The sequence below is a fragment of the Anopheles nili genome, chromosome 2 (genome assembly GCF_943737925.1).
Source record: "Anopheles nili chromosome 2, idAnoNiliSN_F5_01, whole genome shotgun sequence".
In the NCBI taxonomy this organism is placed as follows: domain Eukaryota; kingdom Metazoa; phylum Arthropoda; class Insecta; order Diptera; family Culicidae; genus Anopheles; species Anopheles nili.
The window spans coordinates 24,957,560-24,980,995 of NC_071291.1; the positions used below are offsets into that span (position 1 = coordinate 24,957,560).

The following is a 23,436-nucleotide window of genomic DNA, read 5'->3' on the forward strand; positions in this document are numbered from 1 at the left end:
TTTTAGGCCAAACCCTAGCCTGCACAGTGCCTACCGTCCGAGGCCGTCTTAGATGGATGCGATTTTGTACAAGATTTATGAGATTTCGGTCGGTAAATTATTGTTTGCCTCGTTGACGGTTGACGCGAGGCGTTCGGTGCGGTCCAGCTAATGCACCAACCGAAGTGGGTCGGAACCACGTGTCTTGAAATCACCGCCACCACCGGGGCAATTGATGGGCCAGTTTCTCGCACTAGAGGCCACCGTTACCGTGAAAGGAAAGCGCCGACTGCACTCGCAAAAGCCACCCCAGTTGTGCCCAGTTGTGACCCTGGGCTGGCGGTACTTTTCCGCGTTCGGCACGTTCCTTCGGTTTCGTGGTGGTGCTTTCACGTTCACCTTCGCAGTACTGGCGAACATCCTGGCTGAGGTCAATTGGAATTTTATTGCACTGACATTCCCCCTTTGGACCACCAGTCACCAACGGGGCAGGTGTCCGTGTGGGTGCACTGGCAGAATAATTATTAGCGGCGTCGTGCCGGAGAAGCCTTTTCCCCGATGCGGCCATTTCCACTGACGCCCGGCATTGAGCAAGCTGCAGGCATGCGAGTGTGTGGGAGCTGACCGGCGACTCAAAGGCTTATTTGACGGGTTGGAAAACATTCCGTCACAGCCTGGTAGCGGTCCGGGACGAATTTGGTTCCGTCTTAACATGACCGCATATCGAAGAAAGCGAACGAACGCAACGGACCGGTTGTGCCACGGTCAAACTTTAGTGGTAGCTAAGGTGCAGATCGGATACGCATTGCTCGCGATCGAGATGTGGTCGGCAAGGAGGACAGCAGTTGCCTTGCTGATCTATTGTTTCGTGCCACCATGCCGATACCAGTGTTTCGCCCACCCGCTGGTGATCTGTTTCCAGGAGCAAACGTACGACGAAGTGACCGTGCGTAAGTGTCCAGTGTGCTGATTTATATTTTAGCTGATGATTAAGTGGCCCCATCGGCCAGTGCGGCAGGCAAAAAGTCGCGTGATGATGCGATTGTTCACCGTAAATCATCACACGGCAAGCTTCGGCAAGTGGCGTTGCTTGAGAGTGATTAAAATGCTGCTTGCGATATCGGCTGATAAGGTGATCATGAACAATGTGCAATGATTGTGGATGGGAACAGGTGTTAGCAGAAGGTTTTCTACCGAACGTTCGTTGACGTGGAAGGGCTAATGCACGGGTTACAAGTGGAATTTGGGCGGCACTGGAGGTGGCACTGGTCGCGATCAGTGTGTGATTAGCCGTCAGGTGGGAATGTATCAGTTTCGAGCCGTCCGCAGAAACGAAAGCGACACATAAAGTTAAGGGAAAAATGGGCTGGATTCAGCTGATAGTTTGCCTGCTTTTGACAGTGCAAGGTAACAGTGATATTAAACCGTTGGTGTCGCGTGTATGCATGTATTCTGATGGTGATCATACCCGCGAAAAAGGATTGCGTTCATAACAAGCATAGACGAAAAATGCAGGAATTATACGCCCGTCTTTGCATTGTCCAGTTGTTTCGAGGTGTATGGCACCACCTGGCTCTGGATGAGAATGATAGCTTGATAAGCTTACGAGTGCCGATTGTTTCCCGTGCCCATTGAGTCTCTTATCAGTGTGCGCCATATGTTCGAGTGTCGCATTGGGCCATTGACCATCGCGAATTAGCTCGTGAATGAACCGTTGCATTAGCCGCAGTTGGTCGTGTAAATGGGTGATTTAATGACGCGGCTAGTTACAGGAATGGTCCGTGTACGAAAGTGACCGCATTCGATACTGCCATTGTTTTTTGTTTTGTATCGCGTAAGCTGATGGTCTTCTACAAAAGGAAATTATTAGCCCCTTCTATCGATGGTGCAGTTTGTTTTTTTTCTCTTCCTGAAATCACTGAACTAACTAAGGCACTGTACCAGTGCAGATGGATAATAGCTGTGAACAAAAAGCATCGTCCGTGTTGAAGCGATAGGTTAAGCGTTTTCGAGATGGGTTTTGTTATACCGTTTTTCGTGCTTTTATATAAACCCACACCCTCAGCGTGCGCCTGGTAACCGCAGTGGAATAGTTGCGTGACGGGGCCTCATAAAATCGAGCGTCCTTCGAAGCCTTGAAATCTTCCCGCTCGGGAAAAGTAATATTTGTGTTGACCACGAGGGTTTGGCGACGAGCCACGGTGGGAAAGAGGGTTGGGGATATGAGTTGTAAGTTCCGCACCGCGCGAAGGTCAGCCCGTTTCCTTGGGCTTGCCCAGTGGCGGTACCTCAAATTTGATGAATATAAACAATATAACGTGCTCTGTTGTACATGGGCCGAGCTTGGCGCCATTAACAGCAACCCGAGGCGGCAGTGAAAAACCCCGAAAGCTCACACCAAACCACACACACATATATAGACACACACGCAGACACATTGTAAACGGTTGTGGTTTTGTTTTCTCTCCCTTGCAGGCTCACGTAGCATCATATGGCCATGCGAGGACCACAGCGACTGTAAGGTCGAAAGCGCTGACTGCTCCATATTCGGCTACTGCCAGTGCCCAGCAGGTTATGTCTTTTCGACCGACGTCACGCGCTGCCTGCCAGAGTCCGCGTATGGCGTAGCGTGTCAGGAGGCGGTCCAGTGCTCTCATATGCTCACCGGTGCCAGGTGTGACGCCGGCGTTTGCACCTGTGACAGTGACTACACGTACGTTCGCGGCCGCTGCCGGAAGCTGGTGGATCTTGGCCAACCGTGCACCGACGATATCGATTGCTTCTTCAGCCACAACCGGGAGTCGGTCGTGTGTCAACGGGGGTCCTGCGAGTGTGCCGACGGGTTTTACCGGCGCAGCAGCAACGTTTGCCGGCGGCGTGTGACAAGTAAGTGTGGAAGCTTGTGTACCAATCGATCGAACCGGCGATAATGGATACAGGCAAATCACAGCCCCGGGCGGGAATCAACTTCTCGTGACAATGAGGCTGATGGTTGAAGGGTGATTTGAAAATAAATTGACGTTGAAAGGCGTGTGTCGATCAACGCGTGTACTGTCGTGAGTGATTCGCGAAAGCTCTCAAGATTTCGCGATGTATGGCAATTTGTTGGCCCAGCTGTATGAAGCTGTAATTGAGACATGGCAAGATGGATTGAGAGTGGAGTAAGCGTTTAACAGAAATACGGCCATTTTGCAGCCATGAGTTTCGCTTGCATGAGCTACTCGTGTGTCATTATCTCATAGTTAAATCTTTAGCTAACGTACATTTGAGTGTACAATCAGGCTTACTGTTTAACGTATTTTAACAACACCTTCCTACGAATGTTTCCCAGACGGCGAGCCATGCTTAGTGCATCAGGATTGCGACGGAGATAACCTGCGGTGCACGAATCAGCTCTGTACCGATGCGGCAGCACAAACGAAATCCTTCCGGGATGTGGCCATACAGGCATCGGACGCAGTGGAGAAGCCGAACGAAAAAGGGCCACCGTCGAAAGGGGACGGCCGGCTGGATTGGCCTACGACGCGTGATACAGGGACGAACACGGACGCGGCTAACACGAAGCGCGTGCAAATTAACACCAAGCGTTCAACGCAAGCCAACGATTGCGAAAGGTGTCGCAAATGTGAGTATCTGCCTCGTGTGCTGGAGCTTTTTTGTGCGTTTGCACCAGCTCTAGAACCATGTGTGATTAATGCTGGGTGTTTGTTTTCCTCAGTTGGCGATCCTTGCATCGACGAGGGCGTCGAGTGCCCGGAAGTGCCTTACTCGGTGTGCCGCATGGGTCAGTGCCACTGTAAGGAGGGATATTACAACATGCAGGGCCGGTGCATGGCCGAACTGGGCGAGTATGCCCACGACGATCAGTACTGTGAACCGGACGCGTTGTTCAGCAACAATCGGTGCGTGTGCCGAAATGACCAGTTTTACGATTTGAACATGCGCTCCTGCCTAAAGCGTGAGTACTCCGAAAAGGAGCTGCGGCGGCATTTGTCGTCCTTAAAGAGGTGGTACGTTTGAACGCAATTTTTCTTTGCCTTTTTCGCTACTTTATAGCCGCCCTAGGCATCAATACGTCCTGCACGCAACAGAGCCAGTGTTCGCCGTATGGTGCCGCGTACTGCCCGACCGTCTCGCCAAAGCGATGCACGTGCCATCCTTACGCTCAGTACGACGAAGAAAAGCAGCTCTGCATCGAAAAGGACGGCTACGAGGCGTACTGCGAGCGAGACACGGATTGTACGTTGACGAACGCCCGCTGCTCGGAGCAGAAGACGTGCGTTTGTAAAACGAACTACTTCTTCGTGGACGAGCGCTGTAAAGCGGCCAAGGGTGGCCAGTGTGAGGTCGAGGCGGATTGCGCCTTCGAGGATGCCGAGTGCCAATCGGCCGATCCGTCGGAGGATGAGAGTGGCGGACCGGGCGCACCGAAGCAGTGTACCTGCAAGAAGGGACACTATTATCAAACGTCGGCCAATCGCTGCCTGAAGGAGGCCGAGCAGTACGGGGACGAGTGCAGTGCGGACGAGCAGTGTCAACCGTTGCTGGGCGAGTTGGGTCAGTGCATCGAGGGTAAATGTCAGTGTAACGCAAACGAGCAACACTTCAAAGACGGCAAGTGCAACATGAAAATCGGTACGTATGATCGCTGGATTGAGCCACCCGGCGTTAGAGGGGATTCTTATGGTCGCTCTTTTTTTTCTCTTTTTCTCTTTGCATCACGCTGTCTACTTTCTCGCTCCGTTTGTAGCCCTCGATGGGCGATGCGGCAAGTCCAGCGAGTGCTTTGTGGAGGACGAACAGGACAATGTCGAATGTCGCAATTCGGCTTGTCAGTGTAAGTTTGACTACTCCCCGGACGTGGAGCGGCAGAAGTGCATTAGACCTAGCGGCAAAAGTAGGATCCGTTCTCGCAGCTTATGCGCAGCACCCAATCATCGGGACGGTGTGATACCTTCTGTTGCTGATTTTTCTTTTTCAGATTCTTCCGATCGCCCCAGTGCCCTGAAGGTGATTACACTCATGCTTACCAGTGCCGCGGTGCTAATTACGGGCTCTGCCTTGAGGGATGCATACTACGCCTAGCGGATGCAGACAATCGAGCTGTTGAGGATACGGCGAATCGAAAATCGATCGAAAGACGATTATATTGTTTACATGTTTCGTTTCAATTTGTTCCTCTAGCATATTGTGCTTCGTTTTCGTTGATTGGTAATGCGGTTAGAAAGGTTTCCATGTTTCTGCGCTCAAACGAGTTTAACGAGTGGTTTGTCAAACGTGGTGGTAATTTTGGTAAATTGTCGATAAAATAACCATTCGTAGCATTTGAATAAAAACGATTGTTCATCGATTGGGACAATGTAAAAACAAACAGCAATATCACAGCACTATTTAAACACCAATTGCACAAGGCAATACGTGTGACCGCGTATGGCATACAAAGAACTAACTACCAACTAGCACGTGTTCGTATATGCTTCAGTAAAACTGTTTCCCTTGTTGCCGTGGGCAGCTAGAACAAAAAACAACAACAATGAGCTAATAATAAATGATAGCATTCGATGATAATGATAGACATAATTAAAACGATAATAAAGCAATATGTACGGCCTGTGTAGCGGATTGTTGCCGTTGGTTTTTGATTTAATGTTTCGATGTTTGTTATTTTATGCATTGAAAGAACCGTTTTTGATGTGCAATAATTGTGCAGTAAACGCCCAAATTTAAATGATTTGAAAAGCTGATTAAAGTGTACACACAAGCTGTAGTTGATGTTGTTTATTTTTTTTTGACGTAAAAACGTGAATTAAACGAACATGTTTCTTCGTAAACGACAGAAACAAAATAAACTTCATTTGTTGTATACCAGGTCCTTAAGTATAAAAGTATAAGTTGTTCTTAGCCATTGTTGGTCAAATATTATTCATAAAAGAATATGGTAAGAAAATAAATCATAAGAAATATCAGCTCTCAGGTCACAGGTCAAATGATTTGCATGTTTTCTTCTCGTAATTATTTGGATAATCAGCGTGCCAGAAAAAGCTTCCTATAAAAATACTAGCCTCTGTTCACGTTTTACGTTTGTAAATAGCACATAATCCATTATTATGGCATGTTATGGCTAAGGGAGAATATTTTTTGATACTTTCGCCATGCAGGGCTTACGTCTAGTGAAAGCTTAAAAAGCTTACTTCATAATAAAATCATGGAACTTAGGAATTGAGTTATTCAAATATGAACATCGTTGAGCATTTCTGAGTGTGGTAATGTTTTTTTTGCTAGCAAAGCTGTTTTGAAAAACTAAAACAAAAACTTTCCAAACGTTAGGGTTGTTGTAGAATATTATATTTTTCGATCAAGATATCACCAGAAAAGCTCATTTGTTCCATTCCAATTTTATTTCTACCTAGCATTTCACCTTTCAGCATATAACCTTTTGCTTTTATCATTAGCGCTAGTGCTTATGGCTTGTCGGTAATTGTCGGACCAAGGGAGCTGTCCTGTTTCGTTGTTTCATACTCGAGGAATATAAAAACGCAACAGTAAGACACTTCCGGTGTGATTTTGCTGTTTGACGTCACCGTTGTCGTGGCTACTAGACTAATGTTTCTGAACAGTTGGGGGTTTACGTTATTAACTACTCGTCTGTCGTAGGTCCGCCGTTGGTTCCGCCAGCAGTTCCGCCATTTCAAGGTAAACGAACGCGAATGAAAGCAACACGCCCCCCTGCCAGCGAAGATAGACGATTTTCGGGAAGCTCGCCTTAGTTCCAACCCCACCGTGCGTGACCGTTGGCGGAAGACGTTGGTGGGCAATCATATAGTGCTTATGATGTCATTAGTGGTGCCACCGCACCATTAGCCGTAGCGGGAAGCCGGTGGGTAGAATCGGTGCGTTTTCCTTCGAAAATGCTTTCCCAAAGAGACTGCGAGTTCAGTCGGAGCTAAAATCAATCGTACTACGAAGCACCCTACGAGTGGAACTTCGTAAACCCTTGGAAATGATTTATAATGCTTTCACATGGCGGCAGGAAGCAGGTGCCCGAGTAGGATAGAGTAAAAAAAATGTATTTATAATCTTTTTAAACCATGCGATGTTGAAGCGAAGTCATTGTTTTTCCTTCGATACTGTAGCGCTTGCCTCAGTGAACACGAGGGCGCTTTCAGTAAGCCGTCCACAATTTGCAAGCATAATAATTATTGCACGAATGGCACAGTTTTGCGTTTCCATTCGCGCAACCACGCCGCACGAAAACAAGGAGCAAAGAAATAGGTCACCCCGAAACGGAAATCACGATAGCACTGAACATGCCGTGGATCCCTGTGTTATCGCGATGAAAGGAAGGTTTACGAGAAATTGGGTCAGTTGATTGCGTCGATGAAAGTGCAATTTGTGGGCCTAGATGATTCGAGCACCAAAGGTACCGGCGAGCACGGGTGGATCCGGATGCATGTGGTGAATGGATTCAATTAAAAAAAGACAATCACGCATGTGCCCTTTGCGGTAACAGGTAGTATTGTAGGATTCGGTGGGTTACTAGAAAATAGCCATGGAACAAACGGAAAAGGGCAAGGTTGAGATCCCTTGAACAAATACGCTCACTACCACATGGACGGTTGTTACATTCGCGCACAAATTGGGCAACGGATCGCATGGAACGATGAAACGGTTCCGGAGTTTGTGTACTGAGTAGTGTTTGTTTAAATATGCGTACGATTCCACGAGCTTTGGAATGACAGTGATGGATTAATAGTTAATAATTAAGTATCATTTAAGCGAAGGCTCGCACTGCTACAGGATCATAGCATGATATAGGGCTCTCATTTTCCAATCAATGCAGATACCGGCTCGTTTCTCTATCACCATGCTCATACATAAGTCATTAGATTTGACCTTACGATGATTTCCCGGACTATTAAAGAGCTATGGATACAAGCTGAATATAAGCAAGTTTGTTTTTTTTTTAAATTTTTGGTTTGCTTTTGATTCAAATAGACTGTAACTTCTATTTCATATTTTGACATTATTCAACATTAAAAGTGTTCACAGGTGCATCCATGATCTTACAATTCACCAGGCGTCTCCATCGCATATGTCATCCACCAGGCGTCTCCATCGGCATTTGTCCGGCTTTATCGTAGGAAGAAGCCACGGTCTAATTCGAATGTGGCGTGACCTTTCCATCTTCACCACACTAGTCAGCTCCTTCGCTATCCCGCGCACCCCATACGTACTGCTGCCCCGTCATATTGGCGTGTTTGATTTCGTGTGACCAGTCCACCAATCACGGTCAACGGAGGCAATTAAAAGTACGGCACGAGTACGGGCTCTGCAGATACGTGCGTTATCTGGTGGAGTTTCATTTGCCAGGATACTCTGGTTATTATTATCGTATTTAGTTAATTTTACCCCGTGCTTCTACCAAGCGGCACACCAAAAACTGGAACAGTTTTAGTACGCTCCCAGTTGGAGGGCCATGATAAATGGTGTAATTAGATAAAACGCTACAAAATGTGTCATGGCGGCAATGTAAACAAAGGCGCACGGTAAATAAACGGCCACATCGAAATTTTTGTTGGTAAAATGGTGCAGTAATTGCGCGCCGAAAAGGCATGAATCCTTTTTCCAACTTTTTTTTCCTGTTGCCATCCACACGGTTTTATTTTTGTCATGTTTATTCGGCATTTTGACACAGGTCACGAAACTACGGCCACGGACCTTGTTACCATAGACAATCGATTTACCTTGTCCCTCGTCAAACCTGGACGAGCGAAATGTTTCGCGCTGCAGCGTGGGTAAAATTTGTTTGGCGTTTGATTCTTCCCTTAGTACGTGTTGCCGAGGAAAATTTGACGATTTGGGGGCTCGTTAGGGGCACGCTTTGACTGAACCGATGTCTAAACGAGCGGAACAAACCATCGCCCATCCATCCACGTGGAAGCAAGGGCATTGTTTTGTCGATTTTGGATCGTTAGATTCTCCGGTGGATCGGTTGTAGGTAACGGTGCATCCAAATTCTGGCGGCTGTTGACGGTGAAGGGCACGTGGCCATCGATGGAGCTCTCGTAGCAGCGTTTATTTTCCACGATTGACGGTTTTATTACCATGGCGAATAGGTTTACCCATTGATTATTCCACTTTATTGTCTGTCGATGGCGCAGCATTTCCTTTCTTAGGCTTATGATCGATATGCGACTTGTTTAACAGTCAGGTGTTCCTTTTATGTATTTTTTTAGCTATACCAACGTGGTTTACCAGTTGCAACTATTTCTTTTCGTAAATTTTTAAAATATAAATTTCCTACACCAAACTTTTATGTTTCATACTGTTTCATCATTATACGTCGTTCGTCAGCGCGGACAAATGTAAAGCATGTCGTCGGCTCAAACGGTAGTCTATTACCTACGAGCCATCAAAACGAAAGGGTTTGTATGCTCATGATTTATGGGTAATTGTTAAGAAACGCTAGTGAAGGGGCATAGTTTTTTTTCTATTTGCGCTAGATACCACCTCGTCATACACCCTGTTCGGTAACCGTTATTTGCCGGACTCGCATCTCGCACCACACCTGACGGAACGCGTGTTAACCTAGCGCACCCCTTGCAGTCAGGCGCGCGTCTGAGTGGAAAATAAATCTTCCATTTGCGACAGGTTCGAGTACATCCCGATCCCATTACCGACACACCTTCTGCTCGCTATTCAACTGGTACGGTGAAAGAATAACCTTCGTGGATCAGGTGTTCGCTAGATACCCGCAACTGTATAACTGCTTGACTGCGTGGCTGAGAGGAAATGGATCCAAAGGTGGTGTCTCCCCATTTGAGAGGGCACAAGTTGCATGTCGAACCCTAATAAGATATGCTTCTTCATATATACAAACACACGCACACTCACAGCCATAAGAATTCGTCCATCGCAAGGGACAGTAACCGGAGCGCTCGCAATTATACAGCAGGCATTGACAAAGAAAAACACCGTTGGGGGTGCGAGCTTTCGTGAGAGAGCACTTATCTTTCGACTGCTCACTACTCGGTCCGAAGTCCTTCTTTCCCTTCCTACCACCTGCCAGCGTTTCCCCCCGAGTGCTGCGATCGTCCTATCATGATGGGACTCGCCACAAGCATGACGCCAGCTCATTTCTTTGTTCTATATTTGGGGAGCTGCTCTGTGACGTTTCCGGTCACCGGTCGGCAGTCTGGGGGTCAGGCCAAGCGGCCATCGCGAAAATGTCACCCGAAAATGGTGGTTCCACGCCTAATCCACTGACCGCCGGGTGAGGTGAAGGGGGATCAAAAACCCGGCCGGTGTCTATCAAGCGTGCGGTGATTGATCGTGGATTGTACGCTGCGACCATAACGGTGGCTCTTATGGGTCTGATTTGCAAATTCGAAACATTTCCTGCCTCACTGCGCCACTTACCGGCGTACCCTGTGGTCCCTCCACGGTGGTGGTGTTTTTTGTGCACACATGCGAAGGAAGAAACGCTTTGGTGGCTTTGGGGCGCGAACAGCACCGAAACAGGGAAATGTGCTAAAAAATAGCAGTAGTAATAATAATAATAACAGCAAGCGCTCTCTACAATCCGTTCCGGGAAGCGGAAAGTCTATAAAACTAAAAGTTTTATTGTACCAAACCAGGGCGCACCTGTAAGGACGTGTGATCGCGCGCGTGTGTGTGTTAGTCAGCGCGCTTCCGACGCATTTCCAGGGTGAAACTTCTCCGGTGGTACCCTTGGATTAGCTTACCGTTGGGAAGCATTGCTTTCGCCCTTCACGAATGGCAGCCACCATCGTTATCGTGCTGATGGCGGTTGCTCCTTTCGAAGCGAACCGATTCCTGCCTCCTTTCTGCTCCTTTAAAGGTGTGTATGTGTGTGCGCGTTTGCTAATGTGCGCCGCGAATGGATATCACAGCGCATTCTCACGTACTCCAGCCACATGCCGCCCAATTGGGAAGTGTGCGAAAGTTGTCATTAAAGGGTGGCCTCAAAATTCACGTGCCACGAGCTTCCCGAGGGCACGATGATTCAACGGATCAGGCGTCAGGGGGGCCAAGATTGTATTTATAATTATGCCACCCTTCGGAAGGTGGCTTGTGGCGGGTTGGTTGGTAAATTCGCTACTATAGCGGCGGCGATGGACGCTCGGAGTGTTTGTTTACTATAAATACCCTCCTGGTTGGCGTTGGTTCTCGGCTAAGGGCCACCGGTGGTCACGGATGGTCCTGCTCACACCACACCGCTCCATTGGTGCCGTCGTCGTGAGAGCGAGACCGGGAAGCGATCGGCAGGCGGGCCTCTCTGCGATGGTCTGCGTGGCCGTCTTACGCGAGTTCAGAGGGCCGAAGTGAGACCACTAGGGGGTCCACATCGATCCGGTGCCGCCAACCAAACGTCGTCCCCGCTCGCCAGGGGTGCCAGGGTGGTTTGTGGCCAAACCGTAGCTAAGACACGCAAGCCACGCTTCAGTTCTGCGGCGGCAACCCTGTTCGGTAGGTGGGTCTGCGCGACTCGAACTTTCGCTCATTTCGGTACGACGCTCGCAAGGGTTCGGTCGCAAAAAAAAACAACGAAACATCCTTCAACACGAACACGGGTAGCATCGCGGGCGCGTGTGTACGGGCTGTGGGTCTGTGGCTTCCTTGCAAGTTCGCAAGAATCGATGCTAACCCGCGGAATGGGTCGTTAGTGCGAGCTGCAAGGGCTAGTATAATTTGTGCTTTTCACCATTTTAAGACGATGAGCCGTTCATTACTGGCACGCCGCTCGTTCGGGGGACACTGCGAGTGAAGAAAACTGCCAAAGAATCGGTCCAAACTTTGCTACCGCCGATCGAACGACCTGTAGAAGTATCCGTCTGGATCCGTAACCGTACGTAAGCAGAAACGACTCATTAGTTCGCGCGGTGTGCGAAATCGAATGCGAAAGCCATCCGCGCAACGCAGGGTGACCACATAGTAACGTGTCCTGTGCCGTACGTGGTTTGTAGGGACGACAAGCTTCCGGGAACGACGCTTGAAATAGCCCGTCGGCGTGTGCCAGTGACGCACGGCAAGCCAACATGGGGCCACTCAAGCAAATGACACATTGCGGAAGCATTAGTGCACTGTTCGCGGTGTTAATAGTGCTGTTTGGCGTCAGCTCGTCGGCGCTGACCACGTTCGGGAAGTCGAACACGAATCAACAGGCACCGCCAACACCACCGCCGGGTAAGAAACCGAGAGTTCATGTTTATGCTGCAAGAAATACAGCACAGCTAAACATGACAGTGACTAAAAGTGACCAAATTGTAGTAAATGCTCGATTATTGGATTTATTTTTAACCAGTTTCCTCGCCAAAACCATTCCGATCTTAACGTATAGTCGGGAGAAGACTAAACGGCTTAAGTTCTAAGGAAGGAGCTTTCGCTTTATGAGTTGGAATGATTAAGTTAACTAGCTATTTCTTCAAATCTTGATGGCAAGATGTTTATTTGCTCTTGTTATTGTGATATTGCTTGTTTAAGGCTAAAAACTATCGATACAAGCTAGACGGTATATCGAAGTTTTCGCAAAGGAATTGAATTCCAATAGATAATTTTCTGTTTGTAATGTTCTCAGGATAAGCCATATAAAAATATTTTGGGATTGATCAGATAAAAAAAATATATTTTTAACCTTTTGCTACTATTAATTTTTATAAGCACTAGCAGGACAAAATTATTGCAAAATTCATGAACAACTAATAACCAGTTGTTGAATTTAAAGATATCATTTTTTATTTCTATGTTAGTGCTTGTATTAAATTTTTGAGATACAAACTTATCGCTTAAAAATATTTCGTAGCGCTTTATATCAAATTATATATTAAAATACTATCGCTTAGTATTTCAAGCATTGTTGAATTAGTTGTTAAATTTATTCCATTTTTTTAGTTTTTGTGTTCATATTTAATAATTGTCTGTTTGCACTGGGTTAATCGTTCGATTATAACTAAAAAAATGAAAATGTATGAAACTTAGTATAACTTCTTGACTACACTATTTAAAACGTTAATGTTTAGTGCTTCCTTGCTAAATTATTTTGAATGCGGTAGCGATTAAAACTCCCAGCAAATCAAGCTGTCGAGCACCTAATGGAGCCCAAGTCTACGGTCTGATTCATCACATTTTAATTACGATTATGTTCACACAAAATCACTTCCCTCTGCAGTAGTAGACAGTTGATTTAGCGTCTACTTTCGGGCAGGGTCACATTTCGAACCGTGACGGACATTGCACGGAACTGGCCAATCTTCTGTATTAATCAACGAAATTATCATTTTCATTATGAAATGCTTTCGAGAAAATTACCGTCCCATGTGCGTGTTTGCACAGTTCTTTACGTCGAGAGCGAAAAATTATAAAGATTATTTCTCAAGTTTGCTCTTTTGCGCAAATTATGACAATCAATCGTCCGGAAGGTTGAATTATTTTTTTTTCCACCAAATTGACCACGCTGGCGAAAGCACATTTTTGCCGGCGTGTTGAAACCTTCCGGTGCTATCCGTACGTACGTCGGGTGGATGGACGTTTATAACGCAGCCCGCCTGTTCAACATGTGATTCGCGACTCGGCGCGGCTACCGGGGCGGGCTATCGAAATGGAATTTTTCCATTTCCTATTGGAGCATAAAAGCCCTAATCACCTGTAATACACGCGAAACAAAAAGCCACAGATTAAGGCATCGCAGCGTTGAGCTGATCGCCCAGTAGCGCCAGGGAGTGTTTGCGAGTTGGTGGCCCTCCTTGGATAGTCGTCGCTCACGGATCACGCAAAAATGGCGACCTCAACCGAGCTACCAACCCCAGAACAGCCCAGCCCAGTCAGAGCCATTGTCGCAATGCTTGACCACGCGCGACCAAGCGTTGGCCCATATCTACTTCCGCCGCACCAGGGGCACAAAATCCGGGCAGATTGTGCACGTGCGCGAACCGTACCGCTACCGAAGGATGGTGTGCGTGCGTAAATTCGGTTTTGGGGCATAGGATGAACTCGCGAGCAATGGAAGGAATTCGTCCCGCACACATTCCTTACCTGAACGGGAGGAATGTTAATGAATGCGGTCGTCCTCGATGTGAAGCAGTACGCGATGGGGTTTGCGATGCATGCCACTAGCTAATACCATACCTTTGCGCGTTGGTAAATAAGCTTTGCTTACGGGGAACAGGTCGTGTTCCGTGATCAGATAATATCAAGCGAAATAATACCTCCTTCTTTTCGCCGAATGGACGCTGAATGTCGCAGAGCATTGCACAAGATAACGCAAAATAGTCACCGCGGATTATGCCAATGCCGAGACGGAGTTTACTACTCCGTGCCCATTTCACGGCCTAATTGCGCTAATAAGCGAGAAAAAAGGTGCGCCAACAATGCTTGCCTGTATAAATACCGAATAATTGAATACAAATTAACAACTCCGTTTGCATGGGCTAGCGCCTTCCTGATGCTAGTTTGCCGGCAAATGAGCGAGCCAAATCAACAGATTGGCACTTAGCTTCGACCGGGAAATCGCTCGTCGCTAAACGCATAGTCCTGGCTGGGTGTGGACCCAGCATAGTGGGATTATGCAAAAACGTGGAAATTTATCGTCTCCCGAACGCTGACAATCGGACCGAACACGGCAACCAATGCCGAGGACGGCAAAACACAACATGTTCCGTCTGGCACCGTCTCCGTGGTGGCACGGACGGCGGATTAACGGTGCGGGTGTTCGAATTAATTGCATGATTATCGGAATCTTGATAAATATTAAATGGCGCCAAGCTAATTGAAACTATCGACGCGGTTGATCAAGTTTACTAGATGATTGGCTTACAAACCGGTACATGATTGCCTCGTTTACTGCCGATCATGTTGTCTCGTGTGTCTTTACTTATGTTTTATTATGACGAAAGGAAATGAAGAATATTGTAAAAATCACTTGTTGGAATTTGATATTTCCTGATAGTATTTGAGCTAGAGTAAAATATTTCTTAAGCAAATTTTCTGTAGAATGTTACGTCTAACGAATATATATCTACAGCTTTTAATGCACGTAATTAAAATGCAAATGAGTTTAGGTTGCTGCTAATTGTTTTAGTTATTTTATCATTTTAATCGCGAAAAATTCAATCATAAAAAACATATTGATTATTAATAACTATGCATTTTCAAAGAAACAAATGTATACACCATTAAAACAAGCTAAACGTTTTATTTCAATAGTATAAAAACATATATATTCAAACATATAGTACGTATACACATATAAACGTGAATGCAATTGATGCATTTGCTTAATTGGTTTGCTTTTTTGAGCCAGTTTTGACTTTTGAAATGCACCTTAGCTAAAGATGTAAAGCATTCACTATAATTTTGATAAGAAATCGGCCATAAACATAAAATCCATACACGTGAAGCATACCTTGTTGCGCTTAATCATGTATAATTTATGCTTTTATCACAAGGCTAAAGCTAGCTGAATTATAGGCATCGACAGCGACACGTTACAAACAAAAATAGGTAGAGAGAGAAAGAGAGGGAGTTAAAAAAAATGAAAAGCTACCCTTTTATCTTTGATCGTCATCAACAACGATGGGTTACGTTGTTTACCGTGACTGGTAGAAGAAATGTTAAGCTTGAAGAAATCGGTGAAACGAAATTGCTTCAAATTACTTCAAACATGTGCTCGCAGGTCAACGGTGTATGGTGCAAGCTGGCACAAAAAATGAATGCACCGCTGAAGAAATTTTTAATCCCTTCCTCCTATACTTTCCTTGCTTGGAAAACGTGATGTCTCGTTTTGAATTTGTCAGAATTGTAATTGAACCTAGGCACGAAAGTTGCACACTGGTTATTTGGCGGGTGTATTAAAATGCCCTACGGTTAGTTCATCTCTGCCTTCACCTTGATTATCCGTTTCATAAAGCTTAAGTTTTTGGCGTAGGCTCCTGCTGGCTTATCTTCGATCTCGAACCCCATTAAACTGCTAAATGCATGGCTGTGACGCGATTTCACCTGTAAGTGGCTTGTGTTTTTTTTCTGAACTGATTTCAATATTCAATACATCACCAAATAAAATTAAAACACTAGCAAAAAAATTTTATTGTCTTACGATCAGAGGATAATAATTTATTTCATTTATTCTCTCGATAGTGGTTGCTAAAGGCTGCTCAAACCATGCAGATTGCAGTACGATACAAAATACGAGTTGCGTCGTCGACCCGATCGATTATCAAATGCGATGCCTGTGCGGTGATTTCAAAGCACCCGTGAATGGATTATGCTCGGCCAAATATAAAGGTAAGAGGGTAGCCTGTGTGGATCCGGAAATTTGAGCCGCTACGATAGCATGTAATAAGAATGTTTACTCGACATGGATATGCAAGTGTATGCGAGCGCTTAGGGGCGTCCTTTCGTCGAGAAAATCTGGAAACATGCAACAGATTTAGGTGCAGCGTGAGGAATACTTCCCACTAAGAAACTGATAGGCCAAGGAGCGTGTAAAAGAAAACATTTCCAGTCGGCTGTAGCGGAGGTGATTTGCGTTTGAGCAATAAATTTGTCGGAAGCTTCCGTTTTGCTTTCAAATCGTTTGACTTGGATCACATGCAGTTGCAATTTTGCTTTGCCAAAGGTTGCGGGGTTGTGCCTTGATTTAGCTCGATACGGTCTGTTCATTCACTGTTCGCCAAACCTCCTGTTACTTAAAATGGCGAAACTGTTCTCAAGATTGCATAAGGGCATTGAGCTCGAACCGTTGCATGACCTTCCTAGGCCTAGTTTTAGCTAGCCCGTTCCGAATGCAAAATGGTGTTATTTACGAGACACGATACGTTGCAGAAAAGCTACAGCAGTTTTTTTTACGAATTATAAGCATGGTTTTATCATTATTTGTCAACATTTGTATATCATTTTTTTCACATATACGATGGTACAGTCACTTTTTCGTCAACACCAGTAGGATTTTCCGTTGTTTATTTCTTTGTTGTTTATTTCAATGCATCTGCTATATGAGTTGCCAGCTATCTTTTACAAACTGGTTCATAACTCTATCAAATACATTTGTTTGGTGTACATACATATGTGCAAAGATTTATTGTATTCTTTTAAAAATTTGTACGTATTTATAAGATTGAAGATAAACATTTTAAGATTTAGAAGAAAATTGAACTTGTACGATAGAGTCGATATTCTCTAATGCGTGTTCTCTAGCATTAAAGGGCATTCTGATTTCCATTATTTAATCTCAGGTTTACGTCATCTCTGTGCGGAATCTGCCCAGTGCGATTACGGCATGATGTGCGCCATCGAGAACGTTACCAAACCGACAACGACGCTTGTGAGCAAAACGTTCCTGACCAGCAGCATGCTAAACAGCAACGGAAATAGCACATATAGAGTATGCTTGTGCGATGAGGAAGCTGAGTTTTATGAAAATAAACAGGAGCATCACTGCAGCGGAACTGTTACGATTGTTACATCTGGTTGGCTGATCTCTTTGGCGGTGTTGCTGATGGATAGAACCTTTTCGGTTGACCGTTGGTTTACGATGCTTTGAAATGCCAACTCATCGCAATGAGTCAATAGGATGGAAGCACACATTGCACGTTGCACGCAAATATAAGTGATTATAGATTCAGCACTCGGATCTTCATGCTTGCAATGTATTTTGGATAGAACTTAAAAAATAAGAACAAAAATCGAATTAAACATCAATTATACAATCACGTTCAAGCACCGCGTAGGCCTTAATAGAGTGTAATAATGATGGGATATTCAACAAGCATATTTTTCTGCAAAGAGCTAGGCAAAATAAAAATCTAGAAACACGGAGCAAATATAGATAAAAAAGAGTTGAGTAAGGTTAAACATGAAATAGTATTCAAAACATATCTTCAGAACCATGTTTTTGTAATTTGTTTTGATTTTAAATTCGATACTCTTAGGTCACTGTTGTCTTTACGTAGCAAATTAAATTTAAAAAAAATAATCAATACATTTTTTATTCAGCAAAAAAAAATTAAAATGTTTAATGTTCACATTATCGAGAGAATTATTATTTACAAGCAACAAAAGCATGAATCTTAAAGCATTTTTATTTAAATACCGACAGTTTAAAAACGCATTAAGACAACTTGAAGTAAATCAATTTATTTATTTGGTATAAAAGTCTTAATCATAAATGGAAACTAACAACGAAATTTATTTTTACTATCAACAAAAATTGATGTCTTTTTGTAAGATCTAAATGTTTTGTCGTGATTGTAAATATTTTGCTCAAAATGCAAATGGTCTATGTGTAATATTAAGATAACTAGGCCAACAAGTGGCTCTCATTGTTGTATACATGATTACAAATATTTATTAAGGTCTAGTGTTGTGGAGAAGCATGTATACTTACAAAATAGGATTGTAAAAGTAGGTGACTTTCTTTATTTTTCCCAAAACTAAACATTAAAAAGGAGCTTGGAAGCTACAAGTTTGCACTTATGATAAATGCTGTGTGATTTATAAACGCATTACAATACATTACAATCTTTAAAAATATATTTCCTGTATATGAAACATAAATTCATAAATGAATCCGAAGTAAATCTTAACGGAAAGAATCGAAGGCCTTGGCTAGCTATAGTAATAAATTATAACGCATAAAGTCTCTATTTTACGAACATACAAATTACCTTACCGTTAGCAAAGATTGTAAACTGAATTATTCTGTGAATAAATTTATTTGATCTACGTATGCTTTTTAGCTCTGCTTAGCGCATGGAATTGCCCTTATCTTCTCTTTTGAAAATAGTAACCGCTATTTCCATTTACTTCGATTATTCTCTTTTGAAACAAATGTAAGTACGCAGCCATAATTATTGATATGATTTTACGTTGAAGAGAGCTGTATAAATGTAGTGTCTTTGTTTGAAGCTATGGAGACATTATTTGTACAAAATGTGCCAGGCATTATTTATCAGTGAGTGCCTTATAGATCAACTATTTTTTCTTCGTAATAAAGCTATGTATGCTTTTTCATTTAAATTTTGTACCAGATGTACCGAATAATCCATTACCGAATAATCGGTATTTGACGTTTGACGTTTATTTGACATATCATGTTAATGGTTGATGTTAGACATTTCTAAAAAAACGGTCAAAAGCAACGATCGAAGAAACGTGTGTTGTCCGCCATAAAAAGAATATATTGTTGTATATCTATGCCGTAATGCGATTTTTCGTTGATAAGAAACGCATGTCGAAATTAATAACATAATAGTGATGGCGCAATTGGTAGTGGAAACTGATAGCAAACCGTGTATGGCTGGTGAGCATCACACAACGCCGAAGAAAAAAGTAACTTTGGCACTGGCGGGCTGCGGCAATAACAATACAAGCCCGGGAAATGATTCAATATTTCGCACGTTGGAAAACTTTACCGCGCAAAATTGTGAAACAGTCAGCGCCATGGTAATGTATAAATGCTACGTTGCTCTCTTGAGTTGCTTTATTCAATATTCCTCGTTTTCTGCAGCTTCCAACGATCAGGGATTTCTGCATTTTAAAGCCAATCAGCCGTGGAGCATTCGGAAAGGTGTTTTTGGGCTGTAAAAATAGTGACCCAAACAAACTTTACGCCATCAAGGTAATGCAGAAAACGGAAATGATTAACAAAAACATGGTGTCTCAGGTGATAACGGAACGGAACGCTTTGGCGCTCTCGCGAAGTCCATTTTGCGTGAATCTGTATTATTCGCTTCAAACTCTGTCCTCTGTGTACCTTGTTATGGAATATATGGTTGGTGGGGATCTCAAGTCTTTGTTAACAATGTTTGGCTTCTTTGATGAAGTTACGGCGCGATTTTACGCCGCTGAAATTTGTCTAGCACTGCAGTACCTGCACGGACACGGGATCGTCCATCGTGACATTAAGCCGGACAACATGCTCGTTGCCGCTTCCGGGCATGTTAAGCTAACCGATTTTGGCCTCAGCCGTATCGAAATGCGACGAGATCTCGAGATCTCGGACTTGATCAACTGTTCGCCAAATCTGAACGCTCGCACGCCTGGTCAATTACTTTCGCTAACATCGCACCTGTCGTTCGGTTCGCATGATAAACGTATTGCAGCAGATGCGATCGCCACTGTCGGTAGCACTAATTTGCCAAACAGGGGGCAGATTTCTGACCACGAATCGGACAGTTCATTTGGAAATTCAAAACAACAGAACGACAGCAAAATGTCTGGTGTGAGTCCGTTTTTTTCCGCTGAGCAGAATGTTAGCACAGTCGAGGAATTGAAGTCTCGTAGCGAAGGAACGATTTTAGAGGAAAAATTTGATTCTTCCTCGTACTACACGTGCAATTCCAGCGAGGACGGCAAAACCAGCTCCAGTGGAAGCTACGAATCGGTGCAAGAAGTCCGCTTGCGGTTGGTGAAGACTGATGCTCCGACGAATGAAAAAGAGAATGTCGATAGCATCAATTGTGCCAACGAAAAGGAGGGAATGATGAAGGATCCATTCGAGTGTTTAATGGTGAGTAATTGCCTGATACAGTTCATTTTCTATTGACTAATTTGATTTCTATGTCGGTAGGTTTCCAAAAAACTTTATCGTAACTATACGGAAGATTCCGGTGTGTCCAGTAGAAAGAGTGACATTTCAAACATACCATACGAAATATCAGCAATCGAGAAGGTTGAATCCTCGAATCACACCAATAAGGATGAAAATTTTAGTTCCGATTTTTCCCGAAGGTAAGTGTTGGATGTGGAAATTCATTTAGTGTGAGACCCATATTAAGGTTGTTTCATAATTCCAGTTACAGCCTAAGCAATATAACCGAATCTTCACATTCTCCTGTGAGACATGGAATTCGGGCGTTTAAAAGACCAGAATATTTCAGGTAAGCATGTGTTTCCTTGTTTACTAGGAGTTTGATTATTTAATCTACCGTGGTGCGCTCGAATTTTAGAGGTATCAAGAGGGGCCGCCATCTGGTAAGCCGAGTGGATTCCCTGGCTTCCGAATCAGAAGCTGCCAGTACCGGGTTAACGCAGGAGATCGATGTGCTGGATATTTGCGGCGAAGTGCACCGTAGCACACCTAAGAAACGAAAGGCAACCTCGCCAATTAAGGGTGTGCTGAAAGTGCGCTCGTTATCCGACGATGAGTTGCAAACCGGCGAGAATGCGATCGCTAACGTTATGTTCTCGACTCCTGTGTCTTCGCAAAAGATACGCCGCGAAGGTGGCCAGCTGGGGAAGCTAAAAAGTACTCGTTTCCAGCTACCATCTTCGATTGAGCAGTCCCGAAAAATCAAAACCTCAGGCGAAGCCCTTCCGCCCCATTTCATGAAAATGCCGGACGAATCTGTGATGTCACCAATATGTACGACCAATATTACGGCCGGCGGTGAAGCTTGTGTACCAGTGGTTGAAAACACACCGAAAGCAATTAAAACTCCATTCCGTACTCCAAAGTCGGTGCGTAGGGCTCCGATGGGGTCTGATGAACGAATACTGGGCACACCGGATTATCTCGCACCCGAGCTGCTGTTACAGCAAGGCCACGGTCCGGCGGTGGACTGGTGGGCGTTAGGCGTTTGCTTATATGAATTTCTGACCGGAGTGCCTCCGTTCAATGACGAGACACCACAGAAGGTGTTTGAAAATATTCTCGGGCGGAACATCGAATGGCCGACGGGCGAAGAATCGCTGTCAACGGAGGCGGTCGATGTGGTTGAGCAACTGCTGGAAATGGATCCTACAAAACGACCAGCTGCCGAACAAATGCAACAAATGGCGTACTTTTCGAGTGTCGATTGGAAAAACATGGGCTCGATGGAACCACCTTTCATTCCGAATCCGGATGATCCGCTGGACACTGGATACTTCGAGGCACGTAACGTTTTGCAGCACTTGAAGCTGTCCAATTTTAATATGGATGCGTTTTGAGTGTGAGCATATCGCATTGTATGTGAGATATTGAATTGGACTTCTAATTGGAGCCCAGCTGGAAACTGGTCGCTAGGAATGGAGTATTGTGAGTTGTTCCTGTAATGTGAATCATTGTAGTCTAGGATAAAAATTGGTTGATAATGAACGGGATCTTAGATTTTATGTTGGCATGTTATGACAATTAGTCTCATTCGTGGGTATTTCGTTTGTGTTAAATTAATTTTAAATCAAGAAATTCTAGAAGTATGTGATATTGTAGCTAAGGTAATGAAGAAAATCACTCGATTGCTGTGGGGTTAAACGTTGTGTTCGCCAAGGTGAATCTCAATAGATGCTTTACTAGCTAATGGACTGAGGAACTAGCAATAAAAACTGGGTCAATCTTGATAACATGCTTGCAATGAGAGCAAACATTTCCTTCGCATACAGACTTCGTTTGATGAAATGTTCCGGCATCGAGGCTTCATCAAACAGTAGATCGGTAGAAAAAGATAAGGATTTGCAGTCGTTAAACGGAGGCGAGTTTGAGTTTTGTGAATTCATTCTAGGATTATGGTAGTTATACAACGCTATCATAACTGCTCAACAGGTCATCCATGCGTCGCGAGAAGAAACAAAAAAAAAATAAGAAAATTACAAATTCACTAAGTCACAACAATTATTATCGTGGGTGTATGTTAAATGTGTTATAAAATTATGATAAAAATAAATAGACAATTCGTAACGGGAAATTTAATTGCATTGTGTATTCTTCGACATATTTGCGAATATATTCGAACATATTGTTATTTTATATATTTAGCTTCCTAAATCTTCATGGTAGATTTTCATTCGGTGCCGAAAAAAACCTCGTGACGCTGCTAAACGACGCTGGATTACATGTTTTATTCATAATCAAAATGGATATGTTTTATTCATAATCAAAATTGCTTATTGGTGGAATATACGAATTACCAACATATACATACATTTTGAACGTTTGTAGAGAGCATAAAAGGCACATATATGACTTAATTACATTGATTCATTACAAAGTACACACGAGGCTGCAGCTCTGTAAAACTACAAAAGCACGCTAACAAACACGCTCAAAAGAAATAACCATTAAATTAACGAAAAAGGAAATCCTTAAACCAACATTAACCCGAATGAAATCGGATAAAACAACTAGTACTAAGCATTAGATTATTGACTGCACGTGGACCCGGATGCATTGGTAAGTAAACGTTTGAAAGTGACCGTGGAATTTTATTAGAATACACATTATCATTTCATTTGTTGGGTGCTCTTAGTATAAAAATACATTTCATAACTCGCATCTACAGACTACAAATGCAAACAGAGGATTTGCATTATTTTGAGACTAAAAAATGCTGCTAAAGCAGCTCGGTCGATACAACCGCGCTGCCCAATAGTCGCGAACGCTGAGCTCATGCATGGCAATTGCTGTTAAACATAATAATTTAGTGCAATAGTCTTTCTTTCTCTCGCGACATGTGACCGTAGTCG

The 23,436-nt window shown here is 44.1% G+C and overlaps 3 protein-coding genes across 3 annotated transcripts; all 3 read left to right on the forward strand.

Moving 5' to 3' along the window:
- The first annotated feature begins 1,340 nt into the window (after nt 1-1,340).
- LOC128732208 (prion-like-(Q/N-rich) domain-bearing protein 25) lies at nt 1,341-5,064 on the forward strand. Its single transcript, XM_053825379.1, has 7 exons — nt 1,341-1,386; nt 2,455-2,865; nt 3,311-3,604; nt 3,698-3,937; nt 4,036-4,614; nt 4,730-4,876; nt 4,961-5,064. The coding sequence occupies exons 1-7, from the start codon at nt 1,341-1,343 to the stop codon at nt 5,062-5,064; spliced, it is 1,821 nt and encodes a 606-aa protein (XP_053681354.1).
- A 6,974-nt stretch (nt 5,065-12,038) lies between these two features.
- LOC128720218 (uncharacterized) lies at nt 12,039-17,536 on the forward strand. The gene is made up of 3 exons (XM_053813880.1): nt 12,039-12,186; nt 16,132-16,278; nt 17,229-17,536. The coding sequence occupies exons 1-3, from the start codon at nt 12,039-12,041 to the stop codon at nt 17,534-17,536; spliced, it is 603 nt and encodes a 200-aa protein (XP_053669855.1).
- A 1,712-nt stretch (nt 17,537-19,248) lies between these two features.
- LOC128720228 (serine/threonine-protein kinase greatwall) lies at nt 19,249-21,924 on the forward strand. The gene is made up of 5 exons (XM_053813891.1): nt 19,249-19,437; nt 19,502-20,503; nt 20,564-20,724; nt 20,790-20,873; nt 20,943-21,924. Exons 1-5 carry the CDS (start codon nt 19,249-19,251, stop codon nt 21,922-21,924), a joined length of 2,418 nt encoding a protein of 805 aa, XP_053669866.1.
- Nucleotides 21,925-23,436: the final 1,512 nt, after the last annotated feature.